The sequence below is a fragment of the Peromyscus californicus genome, unplaced genomic scaffold (genome assembly GCF_007827085.1).
Source record: "Peromyscus californicus insignis strain IS unplaced genomic scaffold, ASM782708v3 Scaffold_5__1_contigs__length_169319896, whole genome shotgun sequence".
Lineage (NCBI taxonomy): Eukaryota > Metazoa > Chordata > Mammalia > Rodentia > Cricetidae > Peromyscus > Peromyscus californicus.
The window spans coordinates 117,584,697-117,609,531 of record NW_026294573.1 but is presented as its reverse complement, the minus strand read 5'-3'; the positions used below and the strand labels follow the sequence as shown (position 1 = coordinate 117,609,531).

General features: G+C 37.0%; 1 protein-coding gene across 6 annotated transcripts in view; it reads left to right on the top strand.

The window, feature by feature from the left end:
* The first annotated feature begins 213 nt into the window (after window positions 1-213).
* Window positions 214-24,835, top strand: part of Epha7 (EPH receptor A7) — a 153,151-nt gene continuing 128,529 nt past the window's right edge. For 2 of the 6 annotated variants that reach the window (XM_052715256.1, XM_052715255.1), the window contains exons 1-3: window positions 214-591; window positions 4,520-4,584; window positions 7,991-8,660. In XM_052715256.1, the coding sequence (XP_052571216.1) occupies window positions 495-591; window positions 4,520-4,584; window positions 7,991-8,660 (832 nt within the window). In that variant the 5' untranslated portion in view covers window positions 214-494. Of the gene's footprint in view, window positions 592-2,833; window positions 2,957-4,519; window positions 4,585-7,990; window positions 8,661-24,835 lie in introns of those variants that run through there. The other 4 variants (XM_052715254.1, XM_052715253.1, XM_052715258.1 and 1 more) reach the window with 3 other exon arrangements.

The window sequence follows — 24,835 nt, the reverse complement described above, 5'->3', positions numbered from 1 at the left end:
CCTAACGCTACCCGTCGCCGCTTTCCCAGCAACCGAACTGGGAGGGAATCCTGGACTCGCAACCCGACTCCGCTTGGCGCTGATTGGCTCGCGCTCAGGACCCCGCCTCCGAGGTAGAGGCGGCCACTTCATAGGGGCCCGCCCCCCGGCCCTGGGAATCGCCGCCTGGCAGGCGGGCTGCGTCTGCCACTCAGTTGGAGTGGCAGAGGCTCTCGGCTCCGAGCCCCGCCCCCTCCCCCCTAATTGATATTATTGGAGTGTGGAGCAAGCGGCCGGTCTGCAGTCGGAGACTTGCAGGCAGCAAACACGGTGCGAACGAACCGGAGGGGGGTGAGAAATCAAACAGCTAAGCGTGGAGCAGCCGGCCTGGGACCCAGAAGGGAGATCGATGCGAGGAGCGCAATAATAACAACAATAATAACCCACTTCGGAGCAAACAGCATCTAAAGAGCTGCGACCCAACTGCAGCCTAAAATCAAACCTGCTCATGCACCATGGTTTTTCAAACTCGGTACCCTTCGTGGATTATTTTGTGCTACATCTGGCTGCTCAGCTTTGCACACACAGGGGAGGCGCAGGCTGCGAAGGAAGGTAAGGCCAGAGGAAAGCAAAGTTTGTTCTGACTTATTTATTTCGCTGTCTACCTGCACGAGCCGACGGGTCCGCGGCGCTGCCGGCCGCGCCTCCGGCGCCGGGCGACCCTCCCCCGACCCCCGCCCCCTCCCCGCCGGCGGCTCGGAGCGACCAGCGGCGACCAGTCGGGACTAGTCGGGCCCTGAGCTCCCGGGGTGGTCGGGGACCGGCGCGCGCTCTGCCAGCCGGGGCAGCCCGGGGGTCCGGGTTGGCGAGGCTGGAGGGGCGAGCTGGTTCTCTTGCATCCGGCGGCTCGGGTCTTCCGCTCCAGCCGCCGCGCCTGGCCATTCTTTCGCGATCGGCCTTTCGCGGGCGCCTGGGTCAGAGTTGGTTCGAAAGCTGGGGGAGTGCAAGCCCGCGTCGCCCCCCAGCTTTCCCGGAGGGGCCGAGACTTCCGAGGCTGCGAGCGCTCCGGCTCCTGCCGACTCGCTCACTGCGGCGGCGGCGGCGGCGGCGGCGGCGGCGGCGGCGGCGGCGGCGGCGGCGGCGGCGCGGGCCTGTGGTGGGCGCTCGGCTGCCGCGCGAAACAATGCAGCCGCGAGGGGAGGCAGCACGCGCGGGGCCCGGGCTCGACCTGCCGCCGGGAGGGCTGGCCGCAACCGGCAGCCTGCCATGAGAGGCCACCGAGTGAGAAGTCTCCAGTCACTTGGCCCAGGTCCGGTACTCCGAGAACCCGAAGGGCCAGCCTCGGCGAAAGCCCTGGCCTCCGGGGACCAGTTTTGGTACCGGAGGGGAGGTTTCTTTTGACCACAGGATACGCCTGTACGTGGATATTTTTCCCTGCGTCTCCTTTGAACTACTGGCAAAAGGTAAAATACCTTTCGGTGCCTGTAGTTGGAGCTGGGGAAAAATAAATCCTGTCAAAGGAAGTGTTTTGCTGCTAAGCGGTGTCACAATACCGGTACCCGATCTGACAACCTGCGTATTTAATGTTGATTTTCAGATACTTTAGGAGCCTGTTCAGAGCTGTAAAGGGAGAGAGATCTGTTAGATTTAGGTCATGGTAGTACTAAAGGGAGGGAGCGTATTGGTCTTCGCTTCTTCTATTTCTAAAACTTAGGATTTCACGGAGCTTTTCTTTATTCTGTTCGCCCACCCTTCTCTGTCCATTCAACATACCCAACCCGGTGCAGTATCCTACTTTGGAACCGACTGACCTTCTGACCTCACTTTGCACATCTGCAATCTGTGTTGACGCTGAATCCATTCAGAGAAAAACGTGTCTCTGAGCTGATGGTTGTGTCTGCAGGTGGACCTGCGTCTGCTAGAGACACCCACCCACCCACCAAACACACATTTCGAGCCTCTTGACTTTGGCGATCAGAAAGAGTCACCCTGCCACCTTGTCCCGATTCCTCTGGAATAGCGGGATCTAAGGAAAAGTTTGCCCCGCACAGCGAAGCGCCGCGCGCGAGCTCTGGCAGACTCCAGCAGGAGTTTGAGCTATAAATAACTGCATCACTAGGGGGAGAGGTGCTTGCAGCCAGCAGGCCTCGCTCGCTCTCCTCCTCCGGTGCTACGTGGAGAGGGTTCTGATGCTCCAAGCCCGAGTTCTTTAGATGCAGAGGAGATGTTTAAGAGGCAGGTGGAGGGGAACGCGCCCATCTTCTCGGTGGCGACGCTCGGGGCGCTCAGGCGCAATCAGGCGATGGCGTTCCCGGAGCGCTGCTACCGGGAGGTGGCCCGCGGCATCGCCGCACCTAAGGTGCACGGCCAGCAGCGCCGCGAGCAGGTGCGCGGCTTCTAGGGCGGCTGGGGTGGGGGCCGGCCGCCCGAGTCCCCTTCCCCGCTTTCCTAACGCCGGCAGGAGTGGCTGGGGAGAGCAGAGCTAATTGCGGCTGCTGCTGTTCCTCCGACAGTACAACCGCCGCCGCGCCCTCAGAGGAGGCGCTTCCCGAAAGCCGGTCTGTTCCTCAGGACTCGTGCCCGAGCTGGGCGCCACCGACTCCCTGGAGTCCCGGGTCTGGAAGTGTAATGGACGCTAGGTTGGCGGGCGCGGCCGTCTGGCTGCCCCGCCCCGCCCCGCCCCGCCCCGATGCTCGCTCGGGCAGCACTGGAGCCGAGCGGCTGGCCGCAGAGCCTCAGCCCCGGACCCCTCGTAGCCGCCAGCTGCCCTGTGCCTTCTCCCGGAGCGGGGCGAGGCAGACTCGGTGTCGTGGGCCCCGAGGGAAGAAGCACGCGGGGGCGATTGCGTTCAACACCCCAGAGCCGCCGAATGCATCACCGGCTCCGTGGCCACCTTCCATGGCTTCTTGATTTGCTAATTTCGCTGCTAACTTGCTGGCCACCAAGTAGCCCAGGGGTAAAGGCGCAGCAGAAAAGGGTAATTGCAGTGTTTATTTCATTCTTAAAATCAACCCCAAAGGGTCACGTAGGCTTAAAATCCACTGGGTGTTGTCAGTAGAGAAGCGCCCTCCCCCACAATAAATTCCAAAAGAGAGTTATGTGGCTTCAATTTGTTTTTTTGGGCTTGCTTCATCCCTTCGTCAGGATTTAAAATAAATAAATAAAAAAGCCTTTAACAATTACTTTTCTTGTAATTAAACCAAAGACTTACTGGTATTCCAAGTTAAAACATAAATTGAAATTTTACAAGTGGCGCGTGTTTTTAATTGAAAGGGAGTCAATTTTTACCCCTGACAATCTTAAACGTAAAACAATAAAACCAAGCAATGCAACCTCATGTCTTTGTACTTACCTGTTTCCAGTTACTGGGGATAACTGAGTTCTGTAAAGGAACTGAGCATATAGTCACTTGTTTGCTCTCTTAACATTAAAGACACTTTTCTTTACCTTTCAAAACACACACCTTTTAAAACTAGAATCTGAAAGTGATGTTAAGAAGTTTATGTGAGTACATATTTTCAAGTCAAAATGTGAACATTTTCCTCAGGTTGATATTAAGCATATGTAAAGAATATTCACAATGACTTCTGGACCAATAGACCATTTGTCAAAATGCTTTAGGGTCAGGTATATTGTTTTAAAGCACCAGAGCTTTGTAACTCTAAAACCAGTTTGATCAGTAAGCATTTTATAAGAATAATTATCTTAAAGCAACAGCATCTCCAATTGAAAGGATAATGTGTCATAAAAGATACCATTTTAATGAATTTTTACATTAATACTAATAATGCTTTAATCATACTTTTCATAAATATTAATTATGCCTTTTGATAGTCTAAAGATGGAATACAATTGTTTGTAGAAGTCAGTTTAGAGTTTAAGCCGTTTCGAGAATAGCTACTATGTTGAAATGTTTCCAGTTTAAAAAAAAACATACGGAAGCTGAGGCTTGACTAGCTTAAAAGCACAAGTTACAGATAACAGGGACTTGTTTCTCATGCTAACATTGTTTAACGTGGATTTAGCTTTCTAAATTCACTTTGGGAGAAGGCAAAGTGCTGTGAGTTCTTTCTTCTTTAAACATTAGACTCCAATCGTCAAGAGATGTTAGAAAATATTGCTGGCAGAATATTAAAAAGTAGAGCTTGGCTGAAAAGTAGTGAGGAATTCTAGGTTATTATGTTCACGTCGGTATATGTTGTGAAATGTGGAGAACTTACTGACTTCCATTGTATGTTGTTATTGCACAATCACTTTATCCGATTTTAGCTTTTTACACCCACTTTCATGTTAATGTTTCACTGAAAATTTATTTTTATATTTTAATTGAAAGATACCAAGTGTATGGATATTCTTAATATGTTGTGCCCTCCAGAAAGTGTAATATGCTTATACAATGTAGCTATTCATTGCACCATTCATTTACATAAATGGGTTGTCATAAAGTAATAATTTCATGAAAATTAGATTTATCTTAAAATATTTAGAGATGTGTTTAAAATTTTCTTGTAACTTTTGGAAATAAAACTTTCTTTTTCAGTACTATTACTGGACTCTAAAGCACAACAAACAGAATTGGAATGGATTTCCTCTCCACCCAGTGGGGTAGGTACATCTCTCATACCATAGGATCATATCTGTTTAGAGTAAGAAACAAAAGCTTCCCCCTAGGAAAACGATTCACATGCATACATTTAAAATGTTTAAAACTTCAATATATTGTTCATTGTTTTGTTTTCTCATGATATATTGAATTCTCAGAATATAGAAAGTATACTTAGAACTCTGGGAAATGGAAAAAAAAAATAAACCAAGCCCATGGTCCTTGAGTTCTTCTTGTGAGTGGCATCAGTCATGCCTGCACATTCAGGTTATAAATGCTAACTAATTGCAGGGAACAATCTTTTCACAAACTCACTTAAGCCTCTGCAGTTGCCTTATGCTCCTGTGTAATAATCACTGGGTAGAAACTGTGTAATTCTTTTTAAAACAGTATGAAACCTGTTTTCGTCTTTTAAAAATAGTTCTAACATTGCCCAAAGTAGACTCCAGAGGGTAACTGAAACTGTAGGACAATATTGAAACATAAGATTTGCTGCAAAATGTTAGATTCTCAACATTTGTGTTGTGCTATCTGCTGTTAGTGATCAAAAGTGATGACAGAAATATATCCATTTTACAGCAAAATTCAGCTGCAGTAAATGTGACTGAATAGTAATTAAGACTGTCTTAGTCTGAGTAGAACCTTAAATGTTTTCTTTTCTTTTGTTTTTACCTTTTTCATATATTCAGAAAGGTATATTACTCACATTTAGTTTGATATCATCTTTATGTGTCATTTCTGATGGTGAGATAGGACAAAATTTTATTTCTGATAAAGTAAGTGGACTCTGAGAAAGGAAAAACAATGCATTGTAACTTAAATTTATCTTTAATGCATGAAGAAATGTGGGGTTAAAGGGGCATTAAATATCAATGAAGATAGAAACACTTTCAACTGATTTTACAATAAGAAGGAAAGTGCAGGAGCAAAATCATAGACTCCACATAGCATGAGCAGAAGTCACTTGGAGAACTTCTCATTTAATAATAAAACGAGACATTTTAAGCATGTTTGAAGTATTCAGAGTTTTCGTTAAATTAAAATTTCAGAAATTTTCTCTGAGATCATATTCTAGTTATCTTTATTGGCCTTAGAAATTCTGTGAAAGTGACAAATCATTTATAAATTCAATCTAAAAGTCCACTGAATTTGTGGTATTTCCTTGTATGTGAAATTGTTTCCATTAGAAAATGTACATTGTAGAAAGATATTCATGGTTAAGATAAAAAATAAGGTCTTGCCAATGACAGATGCAACCCATTTTCTACCATCCATCAATTAAAATAAATAGATACAGAAGATGGTTTTATCTCTGAGAAGAAGTAAACTGATAAATGATTGCAGTACTTCATCCATGTAATCCACAACATGATAAATTATGACTGTCAATTTTATTTTGGACTCAAATGGGCATTTCATCAGTCCAGAGAATCTCAAGTTAAAGTCTGAATATATATATATATATATATATATATATATATATATATATATATCCACAGCATTTCTTTTTACATGACACAGACTTGCTCACATGGGTTTACATAGAGCAGTATTGTTGCTGAGTAATGGGAAAATATTTTATACCATTATAAAAATACTTTACAATATTTATAAAATTCATTGTCTGAATTGAGACATCTCTCCCAATAGTGTCGTTTGTGAAATGTTTTCAGTCTTAAAAAGTGTGTAATAAAAACAGTGACATAAATATCAAATACTGAGACTATTAGCTTTCGTGGCTTTCTTGAAAAAGATCTATTTCATGGGTAACAAAATTTATTTCTCATATCTGGAATGACATAATTACCCTTAAAATTAAGTGTGTGATTTCTTCAGATTAGTCTTTCAGAATAATCAGCCTTGATTTCTCCAAGCTGAAGTCTGGTCAGAAGGGCACATTTTGCTTTGCAGCTCTTGCTTTTTGGTAGACACCATAACTCTTTTCCCTTCCTTTTAATAACTTCAGTTCATTTTAGGAGACAAAAATCTATTTACCAGTGGAAGATCTGAGATATTTGCCTTAGTTACATACAGATAGAATATAAACAGCTAAGAAATAAATGGAAAATATGTACAGTGTTATACAGTGAAAAAAAATGTATGCCAAGAAGCATACATGAAAATCAATTTTTTGCTGTTTGAGGACATTTGGTTATATTAGGCTGGTATAATAAATTTGTAGTAAATACAACATGACTAATTCTTTCACGAGACATTTCTGAGTTGCAGTATTCTTCAATTCATCAGTTCTTTTAATTTTATAAGAATGATTTTAAAAATACATGCAGCATTTTAAACAAATTGATACTTTGATTAGATTTTACAAGTGAACATCATTACCCAATGTATATTATCATATTTTCCCATCTACATTTTTTGAATTAATAGTTTATCAGATGCTATAGGACTTACGATCTAAAATACACAATATTTTACATCTGGCATTTCTAATTGGGAAAGTCAGAACAAGTCGATGACAGTTTCATTATTAATGTATCATAATGTGAGTTGGGGAAAATTTCAATAATAGTAAGAGAGGACATAAAGAGCTGTTACTGAAGCCTTTAAAGCTGTTAGATATGCGGAACTTGTTTGCTATGAGCAATAAGTAATATACATGATCCAATCATCTCTGAATTTGTTGCTGATCTGTCTTCCCTTTTTTGTGAAGTAGTATAAATGAGTTCACTTGTACTACATTTTGTATCAGAAGATAAATGGGCATTTTAAAACAATTTATGCATAGCTTGCTAATTTGACATATATATTTGGTTGGCTACTTAAAGCAATTTGTTTCTAAGGGTGAATTTTACTGTCAAATCTACTTGATAATTATATATGGCTTTATGTACAATTTTATATATGATGCTGGAAAATAAGTAGCTCTATGAAATGTTTCCTTTTCAAAAGATTGCAAATTATTCCACATTGTAAATTTCAACACATTGTTTCATGTTTTTAACACTCCAGTATATTTGGGATCTTGTTCCTCATGTTTGTAGGCATCTTTGGGTTTAAGGATAAAACAAACACTTAAAATGTCAACTGAGTTATCAGGAGTTCTGACCGGCATCTATACACTTTGAGGGGTGATTTTAAGAATCATTAGCCTTAGCCTGTTAAAATTGCAGTCACACAGGAGACTACAGACTTACATTTGAAAAGAGATGTTAGGATGCTCCCAGCAGATGTGAAACAATGAAATGTTCATTGTATGTCCAAATACAAATGATACTCTGTTCCTAAAATGCTGCAGAGTGGGATTTTACCCTCTCTGACTTTCAGGAATCCTTACTTGTGGTACTGTGCTTATTCTTCATATTATTGGGGAAATACAATGTAAGTTTTCATTCTTATTTTTGCTGAAAGACTAATGGACCCTCTCCCCCCTTTTTAAAAAACTTACAGTGGGAAGAAATTAGTGGTTTGGATGAGAACTACACTCCGATAAGAACATACCAGGTGTGCCAGGTCATGGAGCCCAACCAGAACAACTGGCTGCGGACTAACTGGATTTCTAAAGGCAACGCACAAAGGATTTTTGTAGAATTGAAATTCACCTTGAGGGATTGTAATAGTCTTCCCGGAGTGCTGGGAACGTGCAAGGAAACCTTTAATTTGTACTATTATGAAACAGACTACGACACCGGCAGGAATATAAGAGAAAACCTTTACGTAAAAATAGACACCATTGCTGCAGATGAAAGTTTTACCCAAGGTGACCTTGGTGAAAGAAAGATGAAGCTGAACACTGAGGTGAGAGAGATTGGACCTTTGTCCAAAAAGGGATTCTATCTTGCCTTTCAGGATGTAGGGGCTTGCATAGCATTGGTTTCTGTCAAAGTATACTACAAGAAGTGCTGGTCCATTATTGAGAACTTAGCTGTCTTTCCAGATACAGTGACTGGTTCAGAATTTTCCTCCTTAGTTGAGGTTCGTGGGACATGTGTCAGCAGTGCCGAGGAAGAGGCAGAAAATTCACCCAGGATGCATTGCAGTGCAGAAGGAGAGTGGTTAGTACCCATTGGAAAATGTATCTGCAAAGCAGGCTATCAGCAAAAAGGGGACACGTGTGAACGTAAGTAACATTTGTTATTTAAATCTGAAATTTTTAGTTACCAGATACTTTAGACAATAACGAATATTCAAATAAGTAAATCTTTTAGGCCAGTTACCCAGTTCATTTTATCTTAAAAGTCACTATCAAATAAAACTACTATGTATGGTGGTATCTTCACTAGTGATATGCAATAAATAGTAATGATGACAACAATTGTCAGTAAATTTTATTTTTCCCATTTAACACGTTTGCTAACCTCGAAGGAAGCAGTTGCACACTGGGCTGTGAGGTTTAAAAGAAGCAACCAGGCAAGTGGACTTCAGCCGGTGAGGACGGAGGGAATGCCAGTAGGCATTCAAGGAGATAGGGTTCTTCCACTCTGAAGCCCTGATCCTCTGAGCTTTTAATGAGCGCAAAATAGAAGGAACAGGAGCTTACAAAGAGGAACCCTAGTAATGCTCAAGTATTAACAAATAGAGCACAGATATTTAAAATTATCATTCATAAGTAAGGGAAGTTTGATGCGAAATTACCATTTCACTTCATTTTTCTCTGTAGTTACTTTTCTCAATGGTGTCCTTCTTTTCTGGAGTAAAGAATAAAATGGGTGTTCTTCTGATAAGTCATGCTGTAGTGGATCATATCTTGTAGAAGAGGTCTGAAGTAAAGTTTGAGTTATCACAATACAGCAATTGAATTGTTCATATTTGTTTTTGAACAACAATAGTGTATATTTTCAGGAATCCTTTTACTTCTAAAACTCAATTTTCTCTTAATTAGCATTATGTGATTAAATATTGGCCAATTTTAAAAATTTAAAATAGCAACATGTGTACCATCTTTTGCAATGTAGGTTCTGAAAAATATGCAAAGTTATATGACTCATGAGCATTTTTTTACAAAGCGTAATATAGTCTGTAAAATGACTTTTATGTATTCCTTAAACTGCTAAAGTAGCAGCATAACTCCAATATTTACAATGACTAGTTAGGTTAAAGATAGCTCCAGCTAGTAATTGTTATAACTATCTGCATTGTCTGCTAGCTACTCTGGGTACTCACCCTTCTGTTTTCTATGTACCTGTTTACTGAGGTAGGTGGACTTGTCCTGTTTCACACAATGGAAAAGGGCGTCTGTGGAAAACAAATAGGCCACTTACTGTTACAGTAGTAATAATTGTGTTAGTCTAGATTCAGACTTCACATACTCGTATTCTTGGGCCCACATTTTTAGCAACATTACTATAGTAATCTCCTTCATAAAGCATGTAGAATCCTAACAAATACTATTTTTCATTGTTGATCTTAATGTTTCCCACATAGTAGCAAGTTGTCCCATGTCCCATGTGAATTACATTCTTACTTTCCAATTTTATAAGAACATTTAAAGAATAAATGATAGTTTAAAAATACTTAGATATCCAAAACAAAGAGTTGTGGTCTGCGCCTTTCATTCCAGTGCTCTGGAGGCAGAGGCAGATGAATACTCAAGTTCAAGGACAGCCTGGTCTACATAGTGAGTTCCAGGCCAGGCAGAGCTCCCTGCTAAAACCCTGTCTCAACACAAACAGATAGACAGTCAAAACAAAATTTATATTTCTGATAATTCATTTAGTTACAGTATGATTCTTTGGCTTTAAAAAATGGCCATTCTAAATCAAGACCTGCTGTGAGTAGAAATTGCATACTGAGTTTCAAAGGAATAAAAGAAAATATACACAATTAGAAATTATCAATATTCAATATATTCTGAAATAATAATTTAAATTTAGGTGTGCTGGGTTAAATCTACCATTGCGTCAAACCTATACAGATGTTACGTAAGGTGCAGTTGTGTATGTCTGTTATTCAAGCCCTCTGAGGGCAGAGGCGGGAAGTGACAAGACTAAGTCCAGCTAAGTCTGCATCAGCACTCAAGGCTGTACAATGAGATACAGTGAGACCTTGGTTTTTTTAAAGAAAAAAAAAACTAAATGTTTATTTCTTTCCTTTTGACACAGCTAGGTGATACGTTAAAAACTTACATTTATGACTCACGTTGTACTCTTACTGGACACACGTTTTGGATGATAAAGCTGAACTCTTTGTGTTTTTCAGCCGTGTTTGAAGAGCTAAATCCATGATGTGGATTACCAGGACGGATATAAAGTAGTCCTTCCCCAGCACTCAATTATTATCTGCACCGTAGATAACACTGTAAAGTGAACTCTGAGCAAACGAAAGGAGCTTCTGTAGGCTTAGGTCCCATTAGCAAACACAGCATCCTCTTTTGCCCCTCCCATCCACTATCCTCCTTCATTTCTCATGACAGTAGTCAGTCAGAAAGTCTTTAGGATTCCATATATGCGAACTAGAACAATGATACAAAAATTTGCCGTCCTCCCTTGGCAGAATGTGATCTTCCTGGGGAAATATAATCATTTGCCTAGTGAACTAATCAGATGAATGGCCATGTTCTTCTCCAGGAGGAGATAGCAACAGCTACTGGAAAGTAATGTTGAGTCCAGCTGTACCAGTTATTTAAATATTTGGACAGCAACAGTACAGTTTTTTTTCCCCTGTAAAATAAAAGCTAATGCTAATCACTGAATTGATGTGAGAGAAGAATTTCAGTTTGGCACAATTATAAATGGGAAAGAAGTAGCAAAGCAGGAATGCATATGTACAAGGTCATAATTAATTTGTCCGATAGAAGACTAGGAAATAATTTTAAAGGTTCTGTTCTTTTAAGAATTAAGGTTTTTTTTTTTTTAAATGAAAGTTACAGTTACAATTTTTGTTTTTTGTTTTTGGTATAATTTAGCAGGATATATTTGAATTGTACATATTTATATGGAGAACTTAATACATATCTTTACCTGTAGTTTGCAGGTATATTTTACCATGAGAAAAGGCCTCAGTTTTTTCCAAATGACCAAAATCATTCTGCTAAACATGGTGCTATTACAAATAATTATTTTGGTTTTAAGAAATTAGTGCAAAATTTGAAAACTGAAATTACTGTCACCTGTGAACTCCACGGTAGTACCTAAAACTAAAGTAAAACCCATCCGCCTTTATCCGCACGAAGTCCTGCCATGTCATAGGTGGAACTGCATTTTGACAGTAGGTATTCTTTCCATTCTAAAAGCACGAAGAAGGAAGATGCTTCTATATGGCCTTATATTTGCCGCATTGTAAATGAGTGACCTGTTGTTCAGGACCAAACTTTCGTAGGTTTTATGAATTGGTGACATACTTGAGGAAGGAACTATGCTCATTTGCGAAAACACTCTGCTCCTTGGCAGGGTTCCAGCGCATGGCTGTGAGGGTGCCTGGTTCTGGATTTGATCCAGGCTTGCCTTTATAATATTCCTCCTGTTCCCTCTCAATGATCCTGTTAAGAGTTGGAAAACAAATCCAGTCCCGTATTGAGGAACACTGATGTCTTGAGAGGGGATGCTGGTATGTCCCTAGCCAAATGTGACTGATTAGCCACTTAAAGCGCAGTTTATCTGGGGGCTGTCTAGCACATCATTGTGATGCTTATTCCAGGATAATGAGAAAAGTGAGTAACTGTACCAACTGATCACAATCTTTGTTAATTGATATAAGAGCTCCTTTCTTGACCTTGAAGAAAGTAATTCTGTTTCCAAAGCCACATGCTTCTTAAATCTATGAATACATGAAGAATTTCTCATAATTCTCTGAGTACATGAAGAAATTCTAATAATTAAGTAATATAGTGTTTTAAAACAGACCTTTGCAGTTACTTTAAAATATATAATTCTGATTTCTTGTCAAATTTACCTTTTGAAAATTTGTCTTTAAGTTAGAACTTGAATGAAAACTAACGAACTTTTTTTTTCTAAGTAAAGAAGATAGTCATTTAAAAATTTAGATTATAATTTTTTACAATATATGTGAGAAAGTTAGTAAAATTATATCCTGAAATGTTTTTACATTTTTAATTTTTTGTATGACTTTGCTTTATGTACATGTGTTGCTGAGTTTCACCATAGATCACTGTAGGTAATTTGCATTAGATGTTAAGAAATGATGGCCCTTCACTTTCTCATTTAATCATTTCAACTTTGCTAAGAAGCTGAATCTCTAAGATATTAAGTCAGAGAGGTTAGACGAGCGTGTTGGATCTTGATATTACTTTTGTCTTTCCTCAGCTATACTACTTACTTCTTTAAAGTCTGTTCTGGACTTCAGTGTATAGATATTAGTTGCTGCAGAACTAATCACATTTTATTTTATTGAGGGTGTCTGGATAATTATTTGGCTCAGAAGTCATATCTTTTTTGCTTTCGAAATGTTCTTTCTGGTTGAAAGCATAGAGTTTATATCATCAAAACTGTAAAAAACATGATGATATTATAGAAATGTGATTTGCTTGCTGTGTTTATATTGCTTAATTACATTTTCTGAAAAGAAAAATTTAGGAATTTTCTCCTGTTTATTTGAAATACAAATTCACATGTTTGATTCATAGTTTTTATTAAAGGGATTTTATTCACATCTGTATCTTATAATTTCGTTTGATAAGTTAACAGAGATATTACTTTAGTGATAAATGATTTATGAACTTTTAACATATACCATTCTAGAACTTAAAACATCCATTTGACTTAAAAGCATTAACAATATTTAAAATCTGCTTTTTATATACAGTTCTGATACCATGGCCATGCTTTAATTTCACAGACAAGTAATACAGGATTTGTACCATCAATTTTCATGATATCCAATGAGTCTTTTGAAATGTATTGTATTGCTAAGTAAATATTAAGAGAAATGTACTCTGTATTACAATGTAAATTGCTGTCATGCAGAAATTGTAGAATTCTGAAATTCTCGATCCACACCTTACCAGGTGCTTAAAGTAGGACATTCTAAACCTTAATTTCCTTAAGTTTAAATTGGGGCTAATAAAAATAGTACTTCCCTCATAGGGGTCTTGTCAGAATTGAATGAAATAATGCATGTTAAACCCTAAGAATAGTATCTGGGACATAAAAAATAATCAATGAATGTGTAGTGTTATCTTATTATTAATAATGCAGTATGATGTATTCTAGGTAAAGAAATCTTTTGGCAATGAATGAGTGAAAATATATAGTGTAGTCCACAGCCAGTGAATTATCCTTTAACCTAGCATTGTAACTCAGATAACACAGAGGAGAGCATTTAAATAAAAAAAAATAACTCTTACACAGCCATTTTCCTTTCAAACAATATATATATTTGATATATTGGAAGTAACTTGAGTAGCCAAAGTTAAGGCTTCACACCACAATTGAACTTGGTTATTATAATATCAGTGATCCTATATAAAAATTTTGAGTTGTCTTTTTAACAATTTTGAATGAAAACTCAAGTAAAAATTTATATACACATATTTAGGGAAAATAGCTGGAGCTATAAATATTACTATGATTTTGATACAGTGATATTTTGTTCTCTCTGCATTAAAGGTATCTAGAACATTAACTTTTACATATTATAATTAGCATACTTAATTATACTATAATTAATTATGATTATTAGTTATAGGAAATCATATAGTTCACACAAGATTAACTTAAATTGTGTCTTCAAAATATGGTCTTAAAACGACATTAACTTCTGCATAATTGCTGCAACATTGGTAAATGCAAGTATATTTTACATGATGTAAAAGGAGAAAGATTTGGGGTTTTTGGTAAAACAGCTCATAGATTTTGTTTACTTGATTTTTAGTTAGTAACAGATAGTCAGCAATTCACATGTCTAATTTAATAGTGTAGAGAGTTGTCACTGAATCATTCAGCCCAATAAACACTGTTACCTAATGTGAAGAGCAAATATATATATTTGAAATGATAACAAATTACTTCAATAATGTGTACATGATGTGGATATACATTTTATTTATTTTGTGCACCTCTGGGTGTATGCTCATGTCTGTGACACTGTGGGATCAGAGGACAACTTGCCAGGGACAGACTTCTTCCACCTCATGACCACAGGTTTAGTGCAGAGTATCCTTACCTGCTGAGCAGACTTGCTAGCTCATACACATCTTTAATGTAAAGAAACAGGATCATGGTGAGGCTGGGATGAATACCCACTATCACAAAGTGTGGAAGGCTGCTCTTTAATCAGGTTGCTCAGTCTTCAGGATCCCCAGAGTACCTGAGTAATTATGGAGGACCATCTCAGTTTTATCAGTTGCATGATCATGTTAATTGACTTTCAGAATATTTGGAAAGGTGATATAAACCTGAATATTTTCTCACATTATGATGATTTCTAGGTAATTGCTCCTATTTTCTTAAGCACACTGCATTCCAATTCTGTTTCATCTCTCTTTCTTTTTTTATTCCAGTTCTTCAAATGGCAGTCTGAGTGTGATGTGTGAAGCACTGATATACAGTATTCCTTTATTGTCTAGAAGCTTCGTGCTCCTAATTGCCTACAGAAAATCCCTATTTTTTTCATATTGGCACTTAAATCTTTTCATCTTAACCATGGCCTTTTAAAAAAAAAATTCAATGCATATATATCATTGTTGAAGTCCTGTTTTCCTTGCCTGATACTAGTCTACTTAGCTTTAAACATTGGTCCACTTTTCCCCCCTGCAATGTCCCACTATTTAATAATATTTGACCTTAAACACAAATGTAGTTTTCATTGCTACTTCTGTGACCTTACTGATCAGCTCCTGAAGTCCCGTTCATCCTTGAAAAAGCATTTGGGGCTCCTTCTGAGGCCTTCCTTTATGACTTTTGACAGCAGGTCACACCCCACCCCTGACTGTGCCTTCCTTTTTGCCATGTACTGTCGTCTCTTTCCTGGCCAGGGAATGATGAGAAAACACAAAAAAGTAATGTGCTTCATACCCGAGGAAGTTGTTTTCATGAAAACAGTTATTTCTTATTCCTTTTCACTTTCACATTCTCTGTCAGTCTTTTTCTGTCTTTTTTTCCAGCTTTCTCATTTCTTTCTTCTCATGAAATACAGGCCTGGCCTCTTCTCTATTATCAACCTATTGAGAAGGAAGGGGCTCTACCAGCATGAACGACATTTTCTAAACTAAGGTCTGAAGTGTGTTTACAGTTACTGTATACTGAAACTGAGAACTGTTCTAAAGGTAGATTGCTTTGCTTTCAGTTTGTATCTTTAAAATATTAGTTTGAATAAAAAACAACCCCCCAAAATAAAACTCTAGAATGTATTCCCTGAGGCCTGTAAATGGAAAGATATCTATAGCCTTATTATGTCAGAACATTTCTCATTTTGGATTTTATATGTATATTATCTCATACTTACTTACAATACATTTTAAAATACATATGAAAAAAGACAATAACACAGACATGGAGTGAGTATCTCCATGGTCTCCAGCTCCTTTTTTTTTTTTTTTTTTGTAAAAACAATCTTTGTCTATTCTTGCCAGATGTGGATAAATATTATAATATGTAAAATTAGACTCATCACAATTTCAAACTAGAACACCCGTGAGTGTCATTTAAAATCATACAGGTTTTTGCTTCTCTTCGGCCTTTACTGTTTGTACACATAGTACCTCGAAATGTCAATTTTTCAATAAGGAGAAGAGTAAAAGTAAGTAAAATGAAATGTAATGAAAGGAAGAATATGGAGTCAATAGCTCTGTTTCAGGTTTTAGTTATTTGTGCATTTAGCGTATAATTTTTTGAACATTTTAAATTAAGCTATTACAACATTTATGTGGTCTCCTTTTATATTTCTCGTAGAAGTTTAAATTGGCATGAATTTCTGACAGGCAGTGTCATAATATAAATCGATGATCTTCTATTTAGGATGACTTCCCTATACAGGTCCTAGCCTTCTTCTCTAAGATAATTATAACTAACCTATAAAATAATTTCTTGCTAATGATTTCTGTTTGATAACCATTCTGTGTCAATAATATTTTTATGAGAAATTTGACAGATTTATAATCTGTAGTTTTCTCAATGATTATAATGTATGAATCACAGAGGAAAATATCAGAAAAATGTTTTTATTAGCATATCAACTGAAAGGTATCTTACAAAAATTAGATTTATAGGTTGGACATGTGTCCTAGGGTATTGCTATAAGTTAATATGTGAAAAGCAGATATTTTCACACATATAGAAATGAAAATAGAAGATTTATTTTTAAATGTGGAAGTGTCTCTGTGTCTGTCTGTGGGTATATTTGTGCATGTGTCTGTCTGTGGGTATATGAACATGATTGCAGTTGCTGGTAGGGTCCAGTGGCTTCAGATCCATAGAAATTGGAGATACAAGTGAATGTGAACCTCTTGACATATGTGTTGGGAACTGAATGTGAGTCCTCTGCAAGGGCAGTCTGCTCTTAACCACTGAGCTATTTCTTCAGCCTCATGCATATAGAATGTTTTTTAACCTAATGAAGTGTTTCTCAACCTGTGGGTTGCAACCCCTTTGGAGTCAGACAGTCCTTTTACAGGAGTCACATATTAGATATCCTGCATATCAGATAGTTGCATTGCAATCATAATTAAATTACAGTTATGAAGTATCAACAAAAATAATTTTATAGTTGGGGGTCATCACAACATGAGGAACTGTATTAAAGGGTCACAGATTTAGGAAGGTTGAGAACCACTGAACTAATAGTTGAACAATTCAACCTTGAATTTAGTTCAAAGTAATGATCTATAGACCTTTTTATTTCTTATCTATGATAAAAAACAGTTAAAACTTATTAAGTATGCATAGGTATTTTATAGACTTCATCTCAAATATCAGCATTTTCTAGGAACCAGAATTTTGTGTATTTAAATGATTTGCTATTGATGATGATATTATGTATCACTGCTGATGTCTTAAAAATTATAGCAGCTATGAAAGGACCCATAGTGTGCTATATTCAGCTTAATGTATCATCTAATTAGCTCTTAGTTTTGTACCTCACCAATAGGGGTTTGACCCTCAGTCCTCTGCTGCTCTACTGGAGCCACAAACAATAAATTGCAGGGGATTTTTGTTTGTTTTGGTTTTGTAGAAAATCTAAATCTTCAGAAAGGAACCTATGATTGTCCTTAAGTACAAGAATTGATTGAATATAATATTTAGCTACATACCTGCATTTATCATTGAAACTGAGTAACGGAAATCTATTATTAAAGCTTACTCTACTTAGTAAGATCTTTCTTTGTAACAAAGAATAGGAGAGAAATTGATCTAGAAGTGGCCACTTGGAGAAGGGTATAATGTCTTGAAAGACTATATTTCTATCAGTTATGGGATAAAATAAATGCTTATTCTGAGAAAAAAATAGATGAACTATTAGGCAAGCACAGTAAATTCCCAGTGCTTTAAATGTTCTGTGTTTATTTAAATAGCAGTTTACTGTTATTAACTGAACCACTTCCCATGTAGACAATTACACCTAATGATGTTAATGACATTAATTTAAACTAATAGCTAGGTTAAACAAATAAACCTAATGGATTCCTTAAATATTTCTTTGTGTCTTCTACTTTTAACAAGATGAAATAACGAACGTTTCATAGCTCGTCTAAGTTAGATGCCATTTTGCTAAGGTCGTCTGTCTCCTTGAAATGAAATATGAGAGAGGATATACCCTTTACTCACTCAAATAAAGTACATTTTTAACATAATGTTTTTACTGATATTTTATACTCTAGGGGCATAGTATCTTACAAGACAATTGGAATAATAAATTCTTGGAGTTTGTGTCCTGAAGATCATCATCAATATATTAGAAGAATATATTAATAAATGGGACAAGTAAATCTTCATGCATAGAGTTAACATTTTATTGAAAAATGTTCCAAAGATAAAGTCACAGCTTGCTGTTGAGTTTCTTTTTCTGTTTATTTCAGGAATATACAGTTTATAAGTGTATACTGCTATAAATGCATGCACATACACATACACTCACACAGTTGTATGTACATACATATACACACATAGCTCACTTGTATCACACCAAGAGAAAAATAAACGCATAACTCAACATAATGGAACAGGAGAAAAAGATTTTTCTTCTTGGCTCATTATTAGATGTATGAATTGTTATGCACCAATTCACTAATTTATAAGTGCCAAATAGTTTCATATTTCCCCCTCTGGAAATCACAACTGCCAATCACAAACAAATTGAAAAAAAAATACTACTGTAGAATATGCTTGAAGTATTAGATGTTTTAAGAGAAAAAAAACTACCTCAATAATATAAACTACAAAGCGGAAAGTTTATAAAATAAATGTTTTCTTCATTTTCTAGCAGCTTATGTAACAGATCAGGGCTGCTTACATTTTTGGATAAAAGGGAAAGTGAATTTCATGCTTACATATTCTGCAAGTTTCCTCAGCATTTTGATCAGGAGAGGACAATGTCAGTAATTAGCACATCATTATTATTATGTCTGTTAGATGCAAATGCACTTTAAAGTAAAATCAGTGGGTATCTCTTATAGTATTAGTTACCTAGACTTCGGGCAGAAGCAGTTGCTCTGCCATTTATCACGAGGTTTCACACTACATGTACTTCCTCTGCAAATCCTTCAGACTTTACCCCTCAGCTCTTTCAGAGCAGAAAGGCAATTTGGCATTTGAAAAATCTCTTTCTTAAAACTGGCTCTTAGAATCTATTGCTCAAAACTGACCGTGTAGGCAGGCAGTTTGTGGTTTGCAAACAAAACTTAACCTATGCACATACACAGCCCACTCCTCCCCTAAAGTTTTTAGTTTGTAACATTTATTTCGTGTAAAGTTAAGTGCAGGAGTTCTGTGTTGTTTTAGTTCTGGTTTCTCATTCAGTATTTTGCCCCAATAAGATAACATTACCGTTCCTAACTCTCCATGTGCAGATCATCACTGCATATGCATTCATCCTTATTTTTAGTATACCTCATTCTTCACTAAGAAAAGGTGAATGCTCGTTGATAATCTCTCCTCCCTTTGATTTTTCTTTTGTTCATTCCTGTTCTTTTCCAGTGCTTTAGATTTCAGCAGTTGCTTTTAATTTCCTTACACTATCACATGGCTTAACACTTCTAAAAAATACTTAACCATTATAAGTGTGTATGTGTACATATTTATATCTATCTATAGATATATAAAGATAGTTTCTGGGTTTTGTGAGACAGGGTCTCATTGTATAGCTGAGATTGGGTTGGGATTGCCATGTAGCTCAGCTTTGCTTTAAACTTAAGGTTTCCTGCCTCAGCCTTCCAAGGACTTGGATTATACCTGTATATCACCAGGTCTGACCTTTCCTATCTATTAAATGGATAGGAACAGTAAGAGTACACCTTCCTTCCTCTTTGTGTCCTTATTTATTAGATATAAGTATATATAAATATGGCACAATTTTAGGTTTTGCTTTCCTTTTATGCCAATAATTTTGCTTATTATAAGGTGATGCTAGACATGCTAGTATTTAAATAAAATAACTGGACTTGATTAATCCATATTGCTTATGAGTTTTACAAAGTTGTGATGTAACGGTGATATATCTGTCAAGTTGTTTTTATGTTTCCTTTAACATGCTAGAGACTGAACTCAGAGTGCTGTATATGCTGGAAACATGCAGCATCACTGAGGTAGGGATAACTACTGATCTTTGTTCTTAGATAGTCTTTTCCTGCTGCCAAGGCTGACTTCAAATTAGCAGTGACTGCTCCCTGAATGCTGGGATTGCATCTTGTACTGTCATTCAAGGCACTGTGTGCCTTTCTGCTGTGAAAAGTAGCTCACTTCTTCAGGATTCTCCTACAATCCATGACTTCTTTAAATCATTGACATCATTCTTTATTTACAAGATATTACATGATATATTAAGCTTAGAAAGACAGTTTAATAAAGGAAAATAAAAATTACCATTCTATCAGCATGAGGAAAACCTTCTGTCACATGACTTCTAACTGTTTTATAATGCTAAGAAACTACCAGAATTGTTCTCTGTGCTGTCGGTTTTTGTCCCTTATGTAACAGCAGGAATGTTCTGCTGTTTTGTGTAAGCTCAGAGTCCAAATCTTCAGTAAGGTACCCTGTCAGGATGGGCGGATGAGTGCCTGATCAGTGGCGCTGTGAGCCTTCTGCTTTCAAAAGCTGTAACGTCCAGCCACCATGTGTTTAAATTTGAAAGAGAAATAGATGCTAACAATGAAGATGACTTTAGTGATGAATTTAGAGAGTTTTTCTTTCCCCTGCCGAAAAGGCAAAAGAAGAGTGAGTGCCTGGGAAGGGCTGAGGTTGGAACACTAACAGAGCTTCTTCTGGCCCTTCATTTTTGAGGCGTTCCTGCCATTATATACATTTGCATAGACAGCAAACAGTGTTATTCCTTTAATAGAGCATAAATATTCAAGAGCCTGTAAATATAGCTCGTTTAAATTCATATAAGCTAGGACTCGATCACTTGTTGAAAATGAAATATGGGTGTAAACCAGCATTCACATTTAGTGTGATTTTTCTCTATTGTCGCTGCTTTAATTTTTCTTCTTTTCCTTGTTCTTATTCTCATCCTCATTCTTCCCCTCCTCCTCTTCCTATCTTTATCATTTATTTCCTATGTATAAGAAAAAAATAATCAGGTCAGTTTTCACACATGGGTAATCTGTACTAGACATAATGCACATTTATTCATATAAATTTGCAGGGCACCTTTATTTATTATTCATTGATGCCAATAGATAACCAACTATCACTTGCCACTCAAAGTAGAATCTGATAGATTGTCGTCATTGCCTGATGGACATATTTGTAAGAATGTGTATTGGCAGACTCCTTTGGTCACTTGAAAACAAACAACCAACCACCCTGTTCCATCCAAATTTGGAGATGAGGGTTTAATCATCTCACCGTCCTTTCTTTAAATTTTATATGTTATCAGTATCTCACTTGATTCACAAGATTTTTAGACTTTAGCACCACAGTTATAAATTAGAGAAATGACTACTTATTTTTTTTTTTAAGGTACACAGGTTCCTGGTGTTTGACCCACATTTAAGGAAGAAGTTTTATTTGTTCACTATATTTTATAGAAAGACTACTGTGAATAAAAATTTATAGTTGTTTTGCATATACATACACAAAACTTTTAGAAATTTCTTGAGGAAATACTATTAAATGAAAACAATAAAAATGGAGAGTCTTTATACATTCTGTGGCATTAAGAGAAATTATGCTCTTGCATTGCTCTTTGAGTAACTTTCCGTATTCTTTTGAATGGACTGCTTCATTCTAGTGAGCATACTTATAATTTCGTTTGTACTTACAGTTGATATAGAACAAAGTGTCTATAAAAAATTAATTGGCAATTTTCAATCATAATTTGCTAATTTTCTGAACATAAATGAAAATACAAAATTTCAGAATCTTTTCATCTAGGCTTACTATCTTTGTTTCAAGTAATGGAAAGTGATTACATTATATTGTTTTCTGCAACCTAACAGAAAGGTTAACATGGCTTAGAATGTTAACAAAAAGGTTAGCATTCATCATTCTTTGTAAAATCCACATTTATTATCCTAGTCTACTTTATATTGAGTATCAGTATATTTATGTACGAATATACTTACTACCAAATATGTTAGGCTGAGTCTCAATAATTACATTGATTTTTCTGCAACATTGGAGTTATAGCTACATTTTTTATCTAAAATAATTGTTTCTTCAAATTGTGTTCCATAAACTCTATCTGCAAAATTTTTCATAGTCTTTACAGTTGAAATTTTGAATGTTAGAGTTTATGGTTATATAATTCTCTTCACATTGTTCAACTTTCAGTAACAAATCTCAACATATTAAAATTGCTCATGGCCAGAATCTCAATGCAACAAGCAATTTTTGGACCTGTTAAAACATCTTCAGTAGAAATTAAATATTGTTCATAAATTGTTTTTTGTTTGGGGGGGTCTGGGAAGGCTGAATTTTACAGGCTCATCAAGTGGGAGAAAGCAAAAATGAGTTCTAGAAATTTTGTAGAATGTTTCTCAAATACATAAATTTTAAAATAGAAATGTTAATTGCTACTTTCATGAAATGACTAAAGATTTCCCCCCATATACCAAATGGTTTTTTTATTAAAGTTTTTATATTAGTTACTCACCAAGTGACACAAAATTTGATTATCCATTTAGAAAGGTGCTATGAGATCATCCAAGAGTTACTTTAAATAGATAAATGACTTTGATGTTATTATAATGATATTAGAAAACTGAGATACACAATTCAGTGTTTTCTTGGTTGACCTAATCTTTGCTTGTCTGATTACATCCTTTCTAAAGACAGTAGAGATGCAATTAAAAACAAAAGACATCTGTGCCCAGCTTTGGCTAGCCAAGAAGGGCAAGATCTTATGTTTAAAAGGTAGAGTACCCAGTTGATGGAAATGTCTGGACTTGTTAGCACCAGTGAAGCTGAAGGCCACTGAGAAGCTCAGAGGGATATTTTGCTTTGGAGATAGAAAGAGAGGCAAACTGTGGCACTTGGGAAGGAGGTCAGCAAGAGAGATCATCCATCATCTTTCCTGGCAGCTTTCTGTCAGAATCTTGTTCTGTCTAGTGGAGGAGCGAAGACTCTATGTTTGGTACTGATCAATTGTCAGCCAAGTGTAAGTGAAGCTAATAGTCATTGACCCTATGCATGGCAAACGAAAGCCTGTGTGTCATTTGAGAAATAATGCTATGGGATATGTCAATATGTGTGTGGTATGCAGAAGGAGAAAAAAGAGGGTAAAGGGGGTGAGAAAGATAGGGAGATTGATTGATTGTATTGATCAAATAGTGAAGATTTAGCCTTAAGCTGCTCCATATCTTTAGTTGACTTTTTTGACACAACTTTAGCAACTGTGTTTTCATGTTCTTATCATGACATTTCCCATAGAACTTGACCATGCTGCAGGATGACTCCTTTCTTGGGTTCCTTCTGTCAGTACATGCAATACCTAGCCACAGAGACAGGATTCAGTTTCTACTAATAAAAGCTCAACATTTTGAAGATGACTCTGATTTACTGGGTCACATTTAAAACAAAGCAAAACAGAATTCTTAGCATTAAAAAGTAGAGTGCTTCCCTTAAAGAACATGGAAAGGCTGTATTTTATTGATTGGTTTTAAGGCAGTAAGCACTTTATTTTCTAGTTACTATTGTCTATTTCTCTGTAATAGACTTGTTTTGTTGCTGAATCAAGATTTTTCATGTTTTTCTTTTTGAAGGTTATATTTTAATAATATATTTTGTGTTCTTATACTGAAGGAATTTCCATTAATACATTAAAAAGTTCTCATAAAAATGACTATTAAGATGTAGCAGCACTCATAAATACCTTTTTTATGAACAATGTAAAATGGATGCTCTGTCTAGGTAACATTGCCACCAGCCGAAATGGAAAGATAGCTTTATAAAAACTGAAACAATGATTTCTAAGAGTAAGTGGAGTTTAAGATTTTCAGAAAAATGTTAAATTAACATAAATACTTACATTAAATTATCACCCAGGGTTTCTGAGTCAGGGAAGATGATTTTCTGCCCTGGTGGATTCTATGAGAAGAATCACCAGGACAGATCTGCATCTCATTGACACCAACCATGTTTGGACTGCAAATAAACAGTTGTAAAATTTTTGAATCCCCTCATCAAAATTTTTGGTTCCCCTCATCAGTCGTGTTTATTTGTACTTATTAAAGGAGTGAACATGTTTTTTGTTCTACCGACATGAAAAGGCAGCATCTGACCAGTCAGATATTTTCCTTTCAGCTTTTTCTCAACAAGTAACTAAAATCAGATGCGATCATGCAGCTTGCTCCTGGCAGCACTCCTTGCCTGGTGCCCCTGAACCTACTCATACAAAGACACTAAACATGTGGTTGCTGACTTCTTAATTCTTTTTTTTTAAGCTCTCAACATTCATCTCAGTTGAAGCACCCTTGAAAGTAAAATGTAATTTCACTGAGTTCTGATACTTTTCTCTTGTTAGTTGCTTATGCTGTAAAGAATTTACCAATTGTGTTTTGGGACCTGTGTATAGACCTAAATTTGCATGGCATTATTAGAATTTTATAGCTTTTTTTGTAGTAGTTCTCTTTTTTTCAGCATTTCTTTTATTTCTGAAATTATAATTTAATTACAAGCACTTTTTCCTTCTCTTTACCTCCTCCATACCCTCCCACACATCCCCGTTTGCTCTCTTTCAGATTCA